This window comes from Coregonus lavaretus, assembly GCF_964263955.1.
Source record: "Coregonus lavaretus genome assembly, chromosome: 36".
Classification (NCBI taxonomy): Eukaryota; Metazoa; Chordata; class Actinopteri; order Salmoniformes; family Salmonidae; genus Coregonus; species Coregonus lavaretus.
The window spans coordinates 654300-669127 of NC_140023.1; the positions used below are offsets into that span (position 1 = coordinate 654300).

Consider the following 14828-nt stretch of genomic DNA (forward strand, 5'->3'; position numbering starts at 1 on the left):
TCAAACTGGTGAAAACAGATGGTGGTTTTCTCTCTCTCTCCCTCTCCCCCCATTCTCCTTAGCAGTACAATAACATCTTAACAGACCCAGAATAAACGTCCTAATTGTCTTTGCGACATGCTGAGAGTACTACCTGCCAAATTACTTGATGTAAGAAGACAGAGATAGAGAAAGATATACAGTGGATACTGGCCTGTTATTACGGACGGGTACTAACTATTTATTACGATCAGAGCAGAAACACAACATGTCAATCTGCGTGAACGGGCCTGACCCGAGAGAGAGTGTGTGTCATGTTGTACTGTACTAGAGTTGTGTATTGTGTTTTGCCGTCGCTCTATTCAGTGAGGGGTGTTGTGGTGTTTTCGGAATGCTGTCACTGTATTCAGTGAGGGGTGGTGTTTTTGGAGTGCACTGTCCATGCTGAGGAGTGTGTGACTGTTCTAAGGTGTGTAGTGGTGTTTTTAGCGTGCAGTGAAATAATTGAAGGGTATGTAGTGTGTAGTGTCCATGCTGAAGGGTGTTGTGCTGTTTTTGGTGACTGTGCTGACCTGCTCTGATCTCGTCTGCAGTGCGGTCGATGAGCACGTAGAGCGACCACACCACGCAGGTGATGGCGATGACATGGAACGTCACAGAACAAATGATCTTCCTCCTCTCACTAGACGTCATCTGGAGCGTCTCCCACTGAGAGAGGAGCGAGAGAGAGAGAAAAAAAACGAAAGACACACACACACATAAATACACACATACACACACTCAAAGACTCCATTGTGTTCTTTTGGACAGGGTTTGGGCGATTGACTATCAATGGACTATGAGCAGTCTGGCAAAAAGTGCCCTCTTCAGAAGCTGCTTAAACTGAGTGCTAAATATTTGATGGTCATCACTCAGTCAGTGTGATGTGAATCATTCAGTTACACACTGATGCTGGTTAACAATTTATCAGCTGTCCAGTACCACTCAACCACATCGTTAGACCTCTCATAGATCCAACACATAGGAGGGTTTCTTTATTGATCCATGAAACCTATTGAAATCAATGGTCAAATTCAAATACATATTGCTAAAGGGTTTTGGTACATTACACGTCTGAATAGCTGATGCAATATCTCAATAACCTTCATAAATGTCGACATGCTTTGAAATCCTTTATAACAAGCATGAAATGAAAGGCCAATGGCCACAATGTATTTTTCAGCTTTGATTTCTGGTATTGATTTGATGAAAAATGAGGAAAGGGAGAGATGAGAGTGGAGGAGAATGAGAGGATGACAGAATGGGGAACAGGGAGAGGAGCAGGCCCACTCTGCCCATCCACTCTTCTTTGGCAGAGAGGGTGTATAAGATAAGAGCGTCTGCTAAATGACTAAAACATAAAATGTATAGACGGGTTGCCTGGCAACGTCCCAAAAATGTTGTGTCGTTGAGGCAGAAGTCTGTGTGTTGTCATGACAACAAGCTGTTCTGGACAGGCAGATAGCTAGCAACAATGGCAACAAGCTGCCATGTGGGGAATCATAGATGGCTCGTTTCAGCTCGTTGTATCTTGTTATTGATACCATGTCTTGTTTTTAGGTGTTTTGACTCCCACATCAATGCCAATATGGCAAAGATTTGCTAGCTAGCTAACAACTGTAACAATGTATTTGAGAGACAACAAGAGCTAATTGTGCAAATGTAGAAATGTTTTCTATATAGATTTGGAGAGGAAATATAGTTTACATGTCAACAATCCTTTGATTCTAAACCAACCCCACCTGTTTTTCTCCACGTTTGCGCACACATCGGTTTTGTTGCTAAACAACCCACCCCGTCTATAGATCTGTGTGCCAGTCCTGTTAACCAATACCCTGGCACACTGGCTAGTTCTACCTGAATAATGCAACATTTTATAGAACAGCGGACAGATAATAAATACACTTTACCCTGATGGAGAGAATGGATAAGGAGGATGGAGGAGGAGAGAAGGGAAGGGAGAAGGAGGAGGAGAGAAGAGGAGAGAGGAGGAGGAGAGAAGAGGAGATAGGAGGAGGAGAGAAGAGGAAGAGAGAGGATAGGGAGGAGTAGTTAGGAGGACAAGAGAGGAGGAGAGAGGAGGAGGAGAGAAGAGGAGAGAGGAGGAGAAAGAGGAGGAGAGAGAGGAGGAGGAGAGAAGAGGAGAGAGAGGAGGAGGAGAGAAGAGGAGGAGAGAAGAGGAAGAGAGAGGATAGGGAGGAGGAGTCAGGAGGACAAGAGAGGAGGAGAGAGGAGGAGGAGAGAAGAGGAGAGAGGTGGAGGAGGAGAAAAGTGGAGGAGAAAGGAGGAATTGGCCTGGTTTCCATGGTGTTGTCCTGAATTTACCCTGCATCTACAGTACCTTGACACACCTACTCACTCAAGGGTTTTTCTTTATTTTTACTATTTTCTACATTGTAGAAACTATTAAATAACTCACATAGTAACAAAAAAAAGTGTTAAAACAAATCAAAATATATGTTATATTTGAGATTCTTCCAAGTAGCCACCCTTTGCCTTGATGACAGCTTTGCACACTCTCAACCAGCATCATGAGGTAGTCACCTGGAATGCATTTCAATTAACAGGTGTGCCATGTTAAAAGTTAATTTGTGGAATTTCTTTCCTTCTTAATGCGTTTGAGCCAATCAGTTGTGTTGTGACAAGGTAGGGGTGGTATACAGAAAATTGCCCTATTTGGTAAAAGACCAAGTCCATATTATGGCAAGGACAGCTCAAATAAGCAAAGAGAAACAACAGTCCATCATTACTTTAAGACATGAAGGTCAGTCAATCCGGAAATTTTCAATTTGCAGTTGCAAAAACCATCAAGCGCTATGATGAAACTGGCTCTCTTGAGGACCGCCACAGGAAAGGAAGACCCAGAGTTACCTCTGCTGCAGAGGATAAGTTCATTAGAGTTACCAGCCTCAGAAATCGGCAATTAACTGCACCTCAGATTGCAGCCCAAATAAATGCTTCACAGAGTTCAAGTAACAGACACATCTCAATATCAACTGTTTAGAGGAGACTGCGTGAATCAAGCCTTCATGGTCGAATTGCTGCAAAGAAACCACTACAAAAGGACACCAATAATAAGAAGAGACTTGCTTGGGCCAAGAAACACGAGCAATGGACAGTAGACCGGTGGAAATGTGTCCTTTGCTCTGGAGTCCAAATTTGAGATTTATGGTTCCAACCGCCGTGTCTTTGTGAGACGCAGTGTAGGTGAATGGATGATCTCCGAATGTGTGGTTCCCACCATGAAGCATGGAGGAGGAGGTGTGATGGTGTGGGGGTGCTTTGCTGGTGACACTGTTGATGATTTATTTAGAATTCAAGGCACACTTAACCAGCATGGCTACCACAGCATTCTGCAGCGATACGCCATCCCATCTGGTTTACACTTAGTGGGACTATCATTTATTTTTCAAAAGGACAATGACCCAATACACGCCTCCAGGCTGTGTAAGGGCTAATTGACCAGGAAGGAGAGTGATTGAGTGCTGCATCAGATGACCTGGCCTCCACAATAATCTGACCTCAACCCAATTGAGATGGTTTGGGATGAGTTGGACCGCAGAGTGAAAGAAAAGCAGCCAACAAGTGCTCAGCATATGTGGGAACTTCTTCAAGACTGTTGGAAAAGCATTCCAGGTGACTACCTCATGAAGCTGGTTGAGAGAATTCAAAGAGTGTGCAAAGCTGTCATCAAGGAAAAGGGTGGCTACTTTGAAGAATGTAAAATCTAAAATATATTTTGATTTGTTTACCACTTTTTTGGTTACTACATGATTCCATATGTGTTACGTCATAGTTTTGATGTCTTCACTATTATTCTAAAATGTAGAAAATAGTAAAAATAAAGAAAAACCCTTGAATGAGTAGGTGTGTCCAAACTGTTAACTGGTAGTGTATGTGTGCTGTGTGTGTATGTGTGTTTAACCTCCTCCATGAGGGTCTTGGAGGGGGGGGGGGGGGGGGGTCGAGTAAGAGACAGGAGGAGGAGGGTTTTGTCTGGTTTCCATGGTGTTCATGTGTGTGTGTTGGGTGTGTATCCTCCTCTACGGGGACTCAGGACTATTATCAGAATTACCTTTATTTAAGTGCTTTCGTTCAATTAATTGACAGTGAAATAATTTGTATTAAAATGTTGAATCTGGAAGCAATGAAGATTGATACATGCCTGAAATAAGAGTGTATCATGTCAAAACCACTTGAAACCAATTGCACCCTCCAAATTCTCACCTGAATCTTATTCAAAGCCTAAAACCCCATTTCATGCTACTCTTATCAATATTAGTGAATTAAAACAGCTTTCTGTCATGTCAGTGTCTTCAAGTGGGGGTCACATCTGAATGTTCTGGTCACAGTCATCTCTGGGAGTGCAGAACTAGAATAGAATGAGTGTATTGCGCGCGCGCACACGCGCACGCAGACACAGACACAGACACAGACATACACACACACATACAGTTGAAGTCGGAAGTTTACATACGCTTAGGTTGGAGTCATTAAAACTCGTTTTTTCAACACCTCCACAAATGTATTGTTAACAAACTATAGTTTTGGCAAGTCGGTTAGGACATCTACTTTGTGCATGACACAAGTAATTTTTCCAACAATTGTTTACAGACAGATTATTTCACGTATAATTCACTGTATCACAATTCCAGTGGGTCAGAAGTTTACAAACACTAAGTTGACTGTGCCTTTAAACAGCTTGGAAAATTCCAGAAAATTATGTCATGGCTTTAGAAGCTTCTGATAGGCTAACTGACATCATTTGAGTCAATTGGAGGTGTACCTGTGGATGTATTTCAAGGCCTACCTTCAAACTCAGTGCCCCTTTGCTTGACATCATAGGAAAATCAAAAGAAATCAGCCAAGACCTCAGAAAATTTTTTGGGACACCCACAAGTCTGGTTCATCCTTGGGAGCAATTTCCAAATGCCTGAAGGTACCACGTTCATCTGTACAAACAATAGTACGCAAGTATAAACACCATGGGACCACGCAGCCGTCATACAGCTCAGGAAGGAGACGCGTTCTGTCTCCTAGAGATGAACGTACTTTGGTGCGAAAAATGCAAATCAATCCCAGAACAACAGCAAAGGACCTTGTGAAGATGCTGGAGGAAACAGGTTCAAAAGTATCTATATCCACAGTAAAACGAGTCCTATATCGACATAACCTGAAAGGCCGCTCAGCAAGGAAGAAGCCACTGCTCCAAAACCGCCATAAAAATCCAGACTACGGTTTGCAACTGCACATGGGGACAAAGATCGTACTTTTTGGAGAAATGTCCTCTGGTCTGATGAAACCAAAATAGAACTGATTGGCCATAATGACCATCGTTATGTTTGGAGGAAAAATGTGGTCACTTGCAAGCTGAAGAACACCATCCCAACTGTGAAACAGGGGGGTGGCAGCATCATGCTGTGGGGGTGCTTTGCTGCAGGAGGGACTGGTGCACTTCACAAAATAGATGGCATTATGAGGAAGGAAAATGATGTGGATATATTGAAGCAACATCTCAAGACATCAGTCAGGAAGTTAAAGCTTGGTCGCAAATGGGTCTTCCAAATGTACAATGACCCCAAGCATACTTCCAAAGTTGTGGCAAAATGGCTTAAGGACAACAAAGTCAAGGTATTGGAGTGGCCATCACAAAGTCCTGACCTCAATCCTATAGAACATTTGTGGGCAGAACTGAAAAAGCGTGTGCGAGCAAGGAGGCCTACAAACCTGACTCAGTTACACCAGCTCTGTCAGGAGGAATGGGACAAAATTCACCCAACTTATTGTGGGAAGCTTGTGGAAGGCTACCCAAAATGTTTGACCCAAGTTACACAATTTAAAGGCAATGCTACCAAAGTGTATGTAAACTTCTGACTCACTGGAAATGTGGTGAAAGAAATAAAAGCTGAAATAAATCATTCTCTCTACTATTATTCTGACATTTCACATTCTTAAAATAAAGTGGTGATCCGAACTGACCTAAGACAGGGAATTTTTACTAGGATTAAACGTCAGGAATTGTGAAAAACTGAGTTTAAATGTGTTTGGCTAAGGTGTATGTAAACCTCCGACTTCAACTGTACATATACATACAGTGTTTTCTACAAGCACATGGAGTAGCCAAATAGAAAATGTAGCCAGCCAGGATCCCCCGGGCCAAACAAGCTCCATTTTGGTGGCCTCCGGTACATTCTAATGCCTTGATTCCATCCAAAAATACACAGCGAAATTATTCAATACTTTATTGAGTTTACCGCCCAGAGACCTTCTGTCTCACCTTGCGCAGGGGTTTAAGCTTTGTCTGCATGATGAACTGGTACTTGCAGAGTTCACAGCAACGTGTATCCGAGGACTTGATCCACTGCTGCAGGCACCCCTGGTGGACGAAGCGCAGGCTGCCCGTACAGTGGCACGGTGTTATCAAAGGGCTCTCATCATCTCCTTCACAGTGACAGATCCTACAGAGAGAGACATAGACACACAGGGTCAGTTACAGACACAGATATGTAGACCATAGCAGATACACAGATCCTGTAGCTCAGTTGGTAGAGCATGGCGCTTGCAACGCAAGGGTTGTGGGTTCGTTTCCCACGGGGGGCCAATATGAAAAATGTATGCACTCACTAATTGTAAGTCGCTCTGGATAAGAGCGTCTGCTAAATGACTAAAATGTCCCCCCCAAAAAAGTAAAATACAGTGCCTTCAGAAAGTATTAATACCCCTGCAGATACACAAGATATACAGTGCCTTCAGAAAGTATTCATACCCATTGACTTACTCCACATTTTGTTGTGTTACAGCCTCTAGAAGTTACTGATACAGAGTTATTACCTCAAGACAGTTACTGATAGAGTTATTACCTCCAGACAGTTACTGATACAGAGTTCTTACCTCCAGACAGTTACTGATACAGAGTTCTTACCTCCAGACAGTTACTGATACAGAGTTCTTACCTCCAGACAGTTACTGATACAGAGTTATTACCTCCAGACAGTTACTGATACAGAGTTATTACCTCCAGACAGTTACTGATACAGAGTTATTACCTCCAGACAGTTACTGATACAGAGTTATTACCTCCAGACAGTTACTGATACAGAGTTATTACCTCCAGACAGTTACTAATACAGAGTTATTACCTCCAGACAGTTACTAATACAGAGTTACAGTATCAACAAATTCTCATCATCTCTGCCACAGTGACCCTAGAGGAGATCAGAGTTTATATCAAACAGAAATACTGATCACATCAGAACTAATAACACAACACAGAGACTGTCTATCACAGGAGGCTGGAGAGGGGAGGATGGCTCATAATAATGGCTGGAATGAATTGGCATCAAACTATGTGTTTGATGTGTTCTATAATGTTAAGTACACACCGTTCCAGCCATTACTATGAGCCCGTTCTCCTCTATTAAGGTGCCACAAGCCACCTGTGCTGTCTATGTCCCCAAGAGGAAACTCAATAATGACAAACTAATGTAATTTCTGCTACTTTATTCCTGAATCAACTTCACAGTCATTAATAATTTGCTGTTTTCTGAGGGACATGGGTTTCGTCCCATATGGCACCCAATGGGCCTTGGTCTAAAGTAGTGCACTATATAGGGAACAAGGTGACATTTGGGATGCATCCATTAGAGTAGACATAGAATGACACAGATAGTTTGTTACAGTATGGCTTATAAATAGAACAACCTCAAGGTATTTTACCACAGCAGCATTCACCGTTGGAGGGCATGAGATCAGTACAGTGACTCTGCACACACACACCCACCCGCGCACGAATATACACACACACACACACCTCTATTGAGTATTCTGATCATACACACACCATAAATGAAAGGTATATTTCAGGGAATCAATCAGATCTGTAACATCGCTCCTCTTCTCAAGCAGGAAGTTGGAGGGAGAAAATCGATGGAGAGAGAGAAATCGAGAAAGAGAGAGAGAGAAAGAGAGGGGGAGAGAGAGAGAGAATAGAGGGGAGAGAGAGAGAGAGAATAGAGGGGAGGGAGAGAGAGAATAGAGGGGAGAGAGAGAGAGAATAGAGGGGGAAGGGAGAGGGAGAGAAAGAGAGGGGGAAGGGAGAGGGAGAGAAGAGGGTGGGATCAGAGTTGCTGCTGAAAATACAGAGTAACATGTAAAGGCAGCACTGAAATTATCCCTGAAGTCAATACTCTCAGAACTCACACACACACACCCCCTCCCTATACATACACACACACACACACACACACACACACACACACACCTAGGTTGAGTCGTGCAGGTAGGTGTGATTAAATGACAACATAAACAAAGCAGGAGGGAAAAGAGAACGGCATTATGTCTTCCTCAAAAACAGACGGAGGAGGAGAGAGGCGTGGCGGGATGGAGGGAGAGATAGAGAGGTTATGGCTGGGGAGGAGAAGAGGAGAGAGTGGGATGGAGGGAGAGATAGAGAGGTTATGGCTGGGGAGGAGAAGAGGAGAGAGTGGGATGGAGGGAGAGATAGAGGTTATGGCTGGGGAGGAGAAGAGGAGAGAGTGGGATGGAGGGAGAGATAGAGGTTATGGCTGGGGAGGAGAAGAGGAGAGAGTGGGATGGAGGGAGAGAGAGAGAGGTTATGGCTGGGGAGGAGAAGAGGAGAGAGTGGGATGGAGGGAGAGATAGAGAGGGAGAGAGAGAGAGGTTATGGCTGGGGAGGAGAAGAGGAGAGAGTGGGATGGAGGGAGAGAGAGAGAGTTTATGGCTGGGGAGGAGAAGAGGAGAGAGTGGGATGGAGGGAGAGAGAGAGAGGGAGAGAGAGAGAGGTTATGGCTGGGGAGGAGAAGAGGAGAGAGTGGGATGGAGGGAGAGAGAGAGAGGGAGAGAGAGAGAGGTTATGGCTGGGGAGGAGAAGAGGAGAGAGTGGGATGGAGGGAGAGAGAGAGAGAGGGAGAGAGAGAGAGGTTATGGCTGGGGAGGAGAAGAGGAGAGAGTGGGATGGAGGGAGAGAGAGAGAGTTTATGGCTGGGGAGGAGAAGAGGAGAGAGTGGGATGGAGGGAGAGAGAGAGAGGGAGAGAGAGAGAGGTTATGGCTGGGGAGGAGAAGAGGAGAGAGTGGGATGGAGGGAGAGAGAGAGAGGGAGAGAGAGAGAGGTTATGGCTGGGGAGGAGAAGAGGAGAGAGTGGGATGGAGGGAGAGAGAGAGAGTTTATGGCTGGGGAGGAGAAGAGGAGAGAGTGGGATGAGGGAGAGAGAGAGAGGGAGAGAGAGAGAGGTTATGGCTGGGGAGGAGAAGAGGAGAGAGTGGGATGGAGGGAGAGAGAGAGAGGGAGAGAGAGAGAGGTTATGGCTGGGGAGGAGAAGAGGAGAGAGTGGGATGGAGGGAGAGAGAGAGAGTTTATGGCTGGGGAGGAGAAGAGGAGAGAGTGGGATGGAGGGAGAGAGAGAGAGGGAGAGAGAGAGAGGTTATGGCTGGGGAGGAGAAGAGGAGAGAGTGGGATGGAGGGAGAGAGAGAGAGGGAGAGAGAGAGAGGTTATGGCTGGGGAGGAGAAGAGGAGAGAGTGGGATGGAGGGAGAGAGAGAGAGGGAGAGAGAGAGAGGTTATGGCTGGGGAGGAGAAGAGGAGAGAGTGGGATGGAGGGAGAGAGAGAGAGGGAGAGAGAGAGAGGTTATGGCTGGGGAGGAGAAGAGGAGAGAGTGGGATGGAGGGAGAGAGAGAGAGTTTATGGCTGGGGAGGAGAAGAGGAGAGAGTGGGATGGAGGGAGAGAGAGAGAGGGAGAGAGAGAGAGGTTATGGCTGGGGAGGAGAAGAGGAGAGAGTGGGATGGAGGGAGAGAGAGAGAGGGAGAGAGAGAGAGGTTATGGCTGGGGAGGAGAAGAGGAGAGAGTGGGATGGAGGGAGAGAGAGAGAGTTTATGGCTGGGGAGGAGAAGAGGAGAGAGTGGGATGGAGGGAGAGAGAGAGAGGGAGAGAGAGAGAGGTTATGGCTGGGGAGGAGAAGAGGAGAGAGTGGGATGGAGGGAGAGAGAGAGAGGGAGAGAGAGAGAGGTTATGGCTGGGGAGGAGAAGAGGAGAGAGTGGGATGGAGGGAGAGAGAGAGAGTTTATGGCTGGGGAGGAGAAGAGGAGAGAGTGGGATGGAGGGAGAGAGAGAGAGGGAGAGAGAGAGAGGTTATGGCTGGGGAGGAGAAGAGGAGAGAGTGGGATGGAGGGAGAGAGAGAGAGGGAGAGAGAGAGAGGTTATGGCTGGGGAGGAGAAGAGGAGAGAGTGGGATGGAGGGAGAGAGAGAGAGGGAGAGAGAGAGAGGTTATGGCTGGGGAGGAGAAGAGGAGAGAGTGGGATGGAGGGAGAGAGAGAGAGGGAGAGAGAGAGAGGTTATGGCTGGGGAGGAGAAGAGGAGAGAGTGGGATGGAGGGAGAGAGAGAGAGGTTATGGCTGGGGAGGAGAAGAGGAGAGAGTGGGATGGAGGGAGAGAGAGAGAGGGAGAGAGAGAGAGGTTATGGCTGGGGAGGAGAAGAGGAGAGAGTGGGATGGAGGGAGAGAGAGAGAGGTTATGGCTGGGGAGGAGAAGAGGAGAGAGTGGGATGGAGGGAGAGTGTGTGTTGTGTGTTTGTATGCGGCTCTGCAAATCACTGAGAAACATGTACCACACCAGACGGAGAAACATGTACCACCAGACAGAAACATGTACCACACCAGACAGAAACATGTACCACACCAGACTGACTCCATAACGGTATTCATGAAGCATTCATGAGAGATTTATAATAGAATTCAGATAGTGTGTGAGATTATATTTTACCAGACGCCTGTTGAGTGGGGACAAAATTGGTGTAAATAGACTAGCATTTGCTGCACTGCTGGCTGAGAATAAGATAGAAACAGGGATTCAATTGGCCTTGCTTCGTCAGCCAGAACACACCTTGTTGAGCAGGTGCCATGGACGCTACCAGAGCATCTCAACATGGAACGCATTTAAATGCCAGTTAGAAACAGGATGTAAACAGGATGATTATTCCTTATCCCGCTCTCTGTATGTATATCTGTCTTTCTAAATGTCATCTGGGGAGGATTTAACTTGGCGCACGCCATACATGCGCATGTTTCCCGTTTTAATTTAGTCCTGTCATGAATGAGCGTGCGTGAACAAGCATTATAACTGCTGTATAATTTGGAAGTATTGGAATTAGGCCAAGACAGTATCTAAAGGAAATACTGTAGCAATGGCGAACTTGATCAAATGTATTTGGAGGTGTTTGCAGAATTGTTTTAATTTGCAGGGACATTTGCTGTATCTGCCCCCTGGGTACACACTGGTTGTATTAACGTTGTTTTCACATAATTTCAATGAAATTACATTGAACCAACGTGGAATAGACGTTGAATTGACATCTTTGCCCAGTTTGTGACCATTTCTAAAAGACAAGTACGATGCCCATGGTCATTTGTTGTATGGATCCTTTCGGAATATGAACTAATCATGGCCAGATAACGTAAGGAATTTATTCTGCAATGGTTATGATATACACTGAGTGTACAAAACATTTAGAACACCTGCTCTTTCCATGACATAGACTGACCAGGTAAATCCAGGTGAATGCTATGATCCCTTATTGATCACTTGTTAAATCCACTTCAATCAGTGTAGATGAAGGGGAGGAGACAGGTTAAAGAAGGATTTTTAAGCCTTGAGAAAATTGACACATGGATTGTGTATTTGTGCCATTCAGAGGGTGAATGGGCAAGACAAAATATTTAAGTGCCTTTGAACGGGGTATGGTAGTAGGTGGTAGTAGGTGCCAGGCGCACCGGTTTGTGTCAAGAACTTCAACGCTGCTGGGTTTTTCACTCTCAACAGTTTCCCGTTTGTATCAAGAATGGCCAACCAACTTGACACAACTGTGGGAAGCATTGGAGTCAACATGGGCCAACATCCCTGTGGAACGCTTTCGACACCTTGTAAATGACCCGACGAATTGAGGCTGTTCTGAGGGCAAAGGGGGGGGGGGGGGGGGGGATTCAATTCAATATTAGGAAGGTGTTCCTAATGTTTTGTGCACTCAGTATATATTCACCATTTGCACAAGGCTACTACTAGCCTACTTTTGCCTTCTTGCAATGCAACACTTCAACCCCTAGAAACTGTTTGTACGCATGATCTAATGTTTGCGGGAGGATAAGCACATTCTCACGTCAATTTAAGTTTTTATAAATGCCAACTTTTGAGTGGAAACTGGAGCGTGCATGTTTTAGGGCATGAGGCCCCTGATGTCAGTCACATCTAAAGCTCTCCTCTGTTCCTCCTCTTCCTCCCTCAATCACCCTGATCACACAGTCACCATACAATAAGCAATTAAAACACTTTCTCTCCTCTCCTCTCCTCTCCTCTCCGTGTTAAATAGTATAAAATATTTCAATGGAAACCCCGTCCCCGTTTTCTCTGCTCTGAGTGGTATGCCCGTAAAAGTCTGCATTGATCTATAATATCTTGTTTCCATTGGCACTTTAAAACTGCAACACATTTTTTGCTGGCTCGATTTCTGATCATTTCCTCTAGTTCAGATTGGACCTGAACCGGGGAGAGCACCTGAACCAGGGAGTGTCAGAAAGACTGTCTCATTAGGCTAGCAGCCAGGACAGAGTAGAGCAGAGCGAACAGGAAGGATCAGTGGTGATCTCAGTCCATGTGTGCATCCCAAATGACACCCTATTACCCTTCATAGTGCACTACTTTTGGCCAGGGCGCATTGGCCCATATAAAGGGAACAGGGTGCAATTAAAGCTCCTTAAGCTTCTATAATTGTCTTGGTCTGGTCTCTATAGGGAGTAACAAGTCACAACACCGTCATCCTCTGGCCAAAGCACTTGATGCGTCTCTATCCCTACCTCTCCCCTGAACTCATCACTCACTCACTCACTCACTCACTCACTCACTCACTCACTCACTCACTCACTCACTCACTCACTCACTCACCCCCACTATGCCTGCTGTCCCTGTGGATTGCCAGAGTTAATAATTGAAATCCTATTTTGCAAGTAGCCTCACACTCACACACCTACACTCGCCTCCCGACACGGGTCAGGTCATGAGCCACGCGACCTTGGCTTGACACAAAGTGTGTGTGTGTGTGAGTCAGACCTTATGAGGCTATTTGAAGCCAATAATCTGCCTGTTGATCCTTAGCCTTCACCCACTCCCAGAGAGCTCATGTGTCCCTCTCTCCCAGGACAACTACCTTATCTGATCTGGGGCAGGGAGGGCGTGCATGTGTGTGGCATGCTTGGGTGCAGGTGTGCGTGGTTGGAGAGTAGACCACAGTGTGACTGATCGTCACACGTGAGGACATTAAGCTAGTGAGGTTGAAGGGGGGTGGACCACAGGAATCTACCACCACAAGGTTGAAGGGGGTGGACCACAGGAATCTACCACCACAAGGTTGAAGGGGGTGGACCACAGGAATCTACCACCACAAGGTTGAAGGGGGTGGACCACAGGAATCTACCACCACAAGGTTGAAGGGGGGTGGACCACAGGAATCTACCACCACAAGGTTGAAGGGGGGTGGACCACAGGAATCTACCACCACAAGGTTGAAAGGGGGTGGACCACAGGAATCTACCACCACAAAGTTGAAAGGGGGTGGACCACAGGAATCTACCACCACAAGGTTGAAGGGGGGTGGACCACAGGAATCTACCACCACAAGGTTGAAAGGGGGTGGACCACAGGAATCTACCACCACAAAGTTGAAAGGGGGTGGACCACAGGAATCTACCACCACAAGGTTGCGAGGGGGTGGACCAAAGGACTCTACTGCCATGTCACGTCACAGGGGTGTTCAGGCTCTACCACTTCACAGGATGGGTTGGGCAGGACTCTCCTATGTCACGTCACAGGAGAGGTGGGCAGGACTCTCCTATGTCACGTCACAGGAGAGGTGGGCAGGACTCTCCTATGTCACGTCACAGGAGAGGTGGGCAGGACTCTCCTATGTCACGTCACAGGAGAGGTGGGCAGGATCCAGCCATGGCATTCTATGGGACTCTACCACATAACAGCACGGGGTGACAATCCAGGAATCACCCACCTGCAGCAGTCTCCGGACAATGAATAGGGAGAGAGTGGGCCTGGCGTGAGCGGCCCTGTTTTCTCTGAGTGGGTGGGTGACGAACACTGGTCCCGAAACGAAAACCGGTCCAGATCGCTGTCTTCGTCCATGTAGCAGATGGGGGCTTCTCCGAGGAGAGCTGCTACCCCGCTGCCAGCACCTCTTCCTGGGACTCCAGCCCCTGTCCAAGCCCCGGTCCTTCCCTGGGGGACCTCGAACACCTCATCATCCCCCAGGAGGTCCTCTGCTCCCCCCAGGGGAGGCTCGCTGGCCCCCATCAGGGCGCTGGAGGATTTGGCGATGTGGAGGTGAGAAGCGTAGCTCCCCAGCTCAGAACACTGCAGACTGGCCGAGGTAGAGGAGCGAGAGAAATGGAGGAAGAGGAGGAGGAGGTTGGAGCTGGGAGGAGGAGGAGGAGGAGGAGGAGGAGGAGGGACGCCGGTAGAGGGAGGTTGGAGGCAGTGTTCGGGGTTGAGGTATTTGTAGTTGTTGGTGAACGAGGGGACGAAGTGAGGGTGTGTGTGGGTGTGTGTGTGCGTGGGGAAGGAAGGAAGGTTTGAGGCCTGATGTGGGAGTGTGGCTGCTTTGCCATTGAGTGCCTTGGACTTCCGGTCCGTGATGGGTGGTTCGGGTTTTACATCAGCTCTCCTTCAGAACAGGTCCGGTCTATAAAATGCAGTCCACTACAGAGGCTGTCCATGCGCTGGCCCACATCGTTCAGAGAG

The 14828-nt window shown here is 46.9% G+C and overlaps 1 protein-coding gene across 1 annotated transcript in view; it reads right to left on the bottom strand.

Annotated features, from left to right (window-relative positions):
• Nucleotides 1-14828, bottom strand: part of LOC311110499 (E3 ubiquitin-protein ligase MARCHF8-like) — a 125026-nt gene that overhangs the window by 8546 nt on the left and 101652 nt on the right. Inside the window, exons 4-7 of the mRNA XM_084153020.1 lie at nucleotides 14742-14827; nucleotides 14083-14475; nucleotides 6296-6476; nucleotides 495-687 (exon numbers count right to left, since the gene is read on the bottom strand). Coding sequence (XP_084009146.1) covers nucleotides 495-687; nucleotides 6296-6476; nucleotides 14083-14475; nucleotides 14742-14827 — 853 coding nt within the window. The remainder of the gene's footprint in view (nucleotides 1-494; nucleotides 688-6295; nucleotides 6477-14082; nucleotides 14476-14741; nucleotide 14828) is intronic.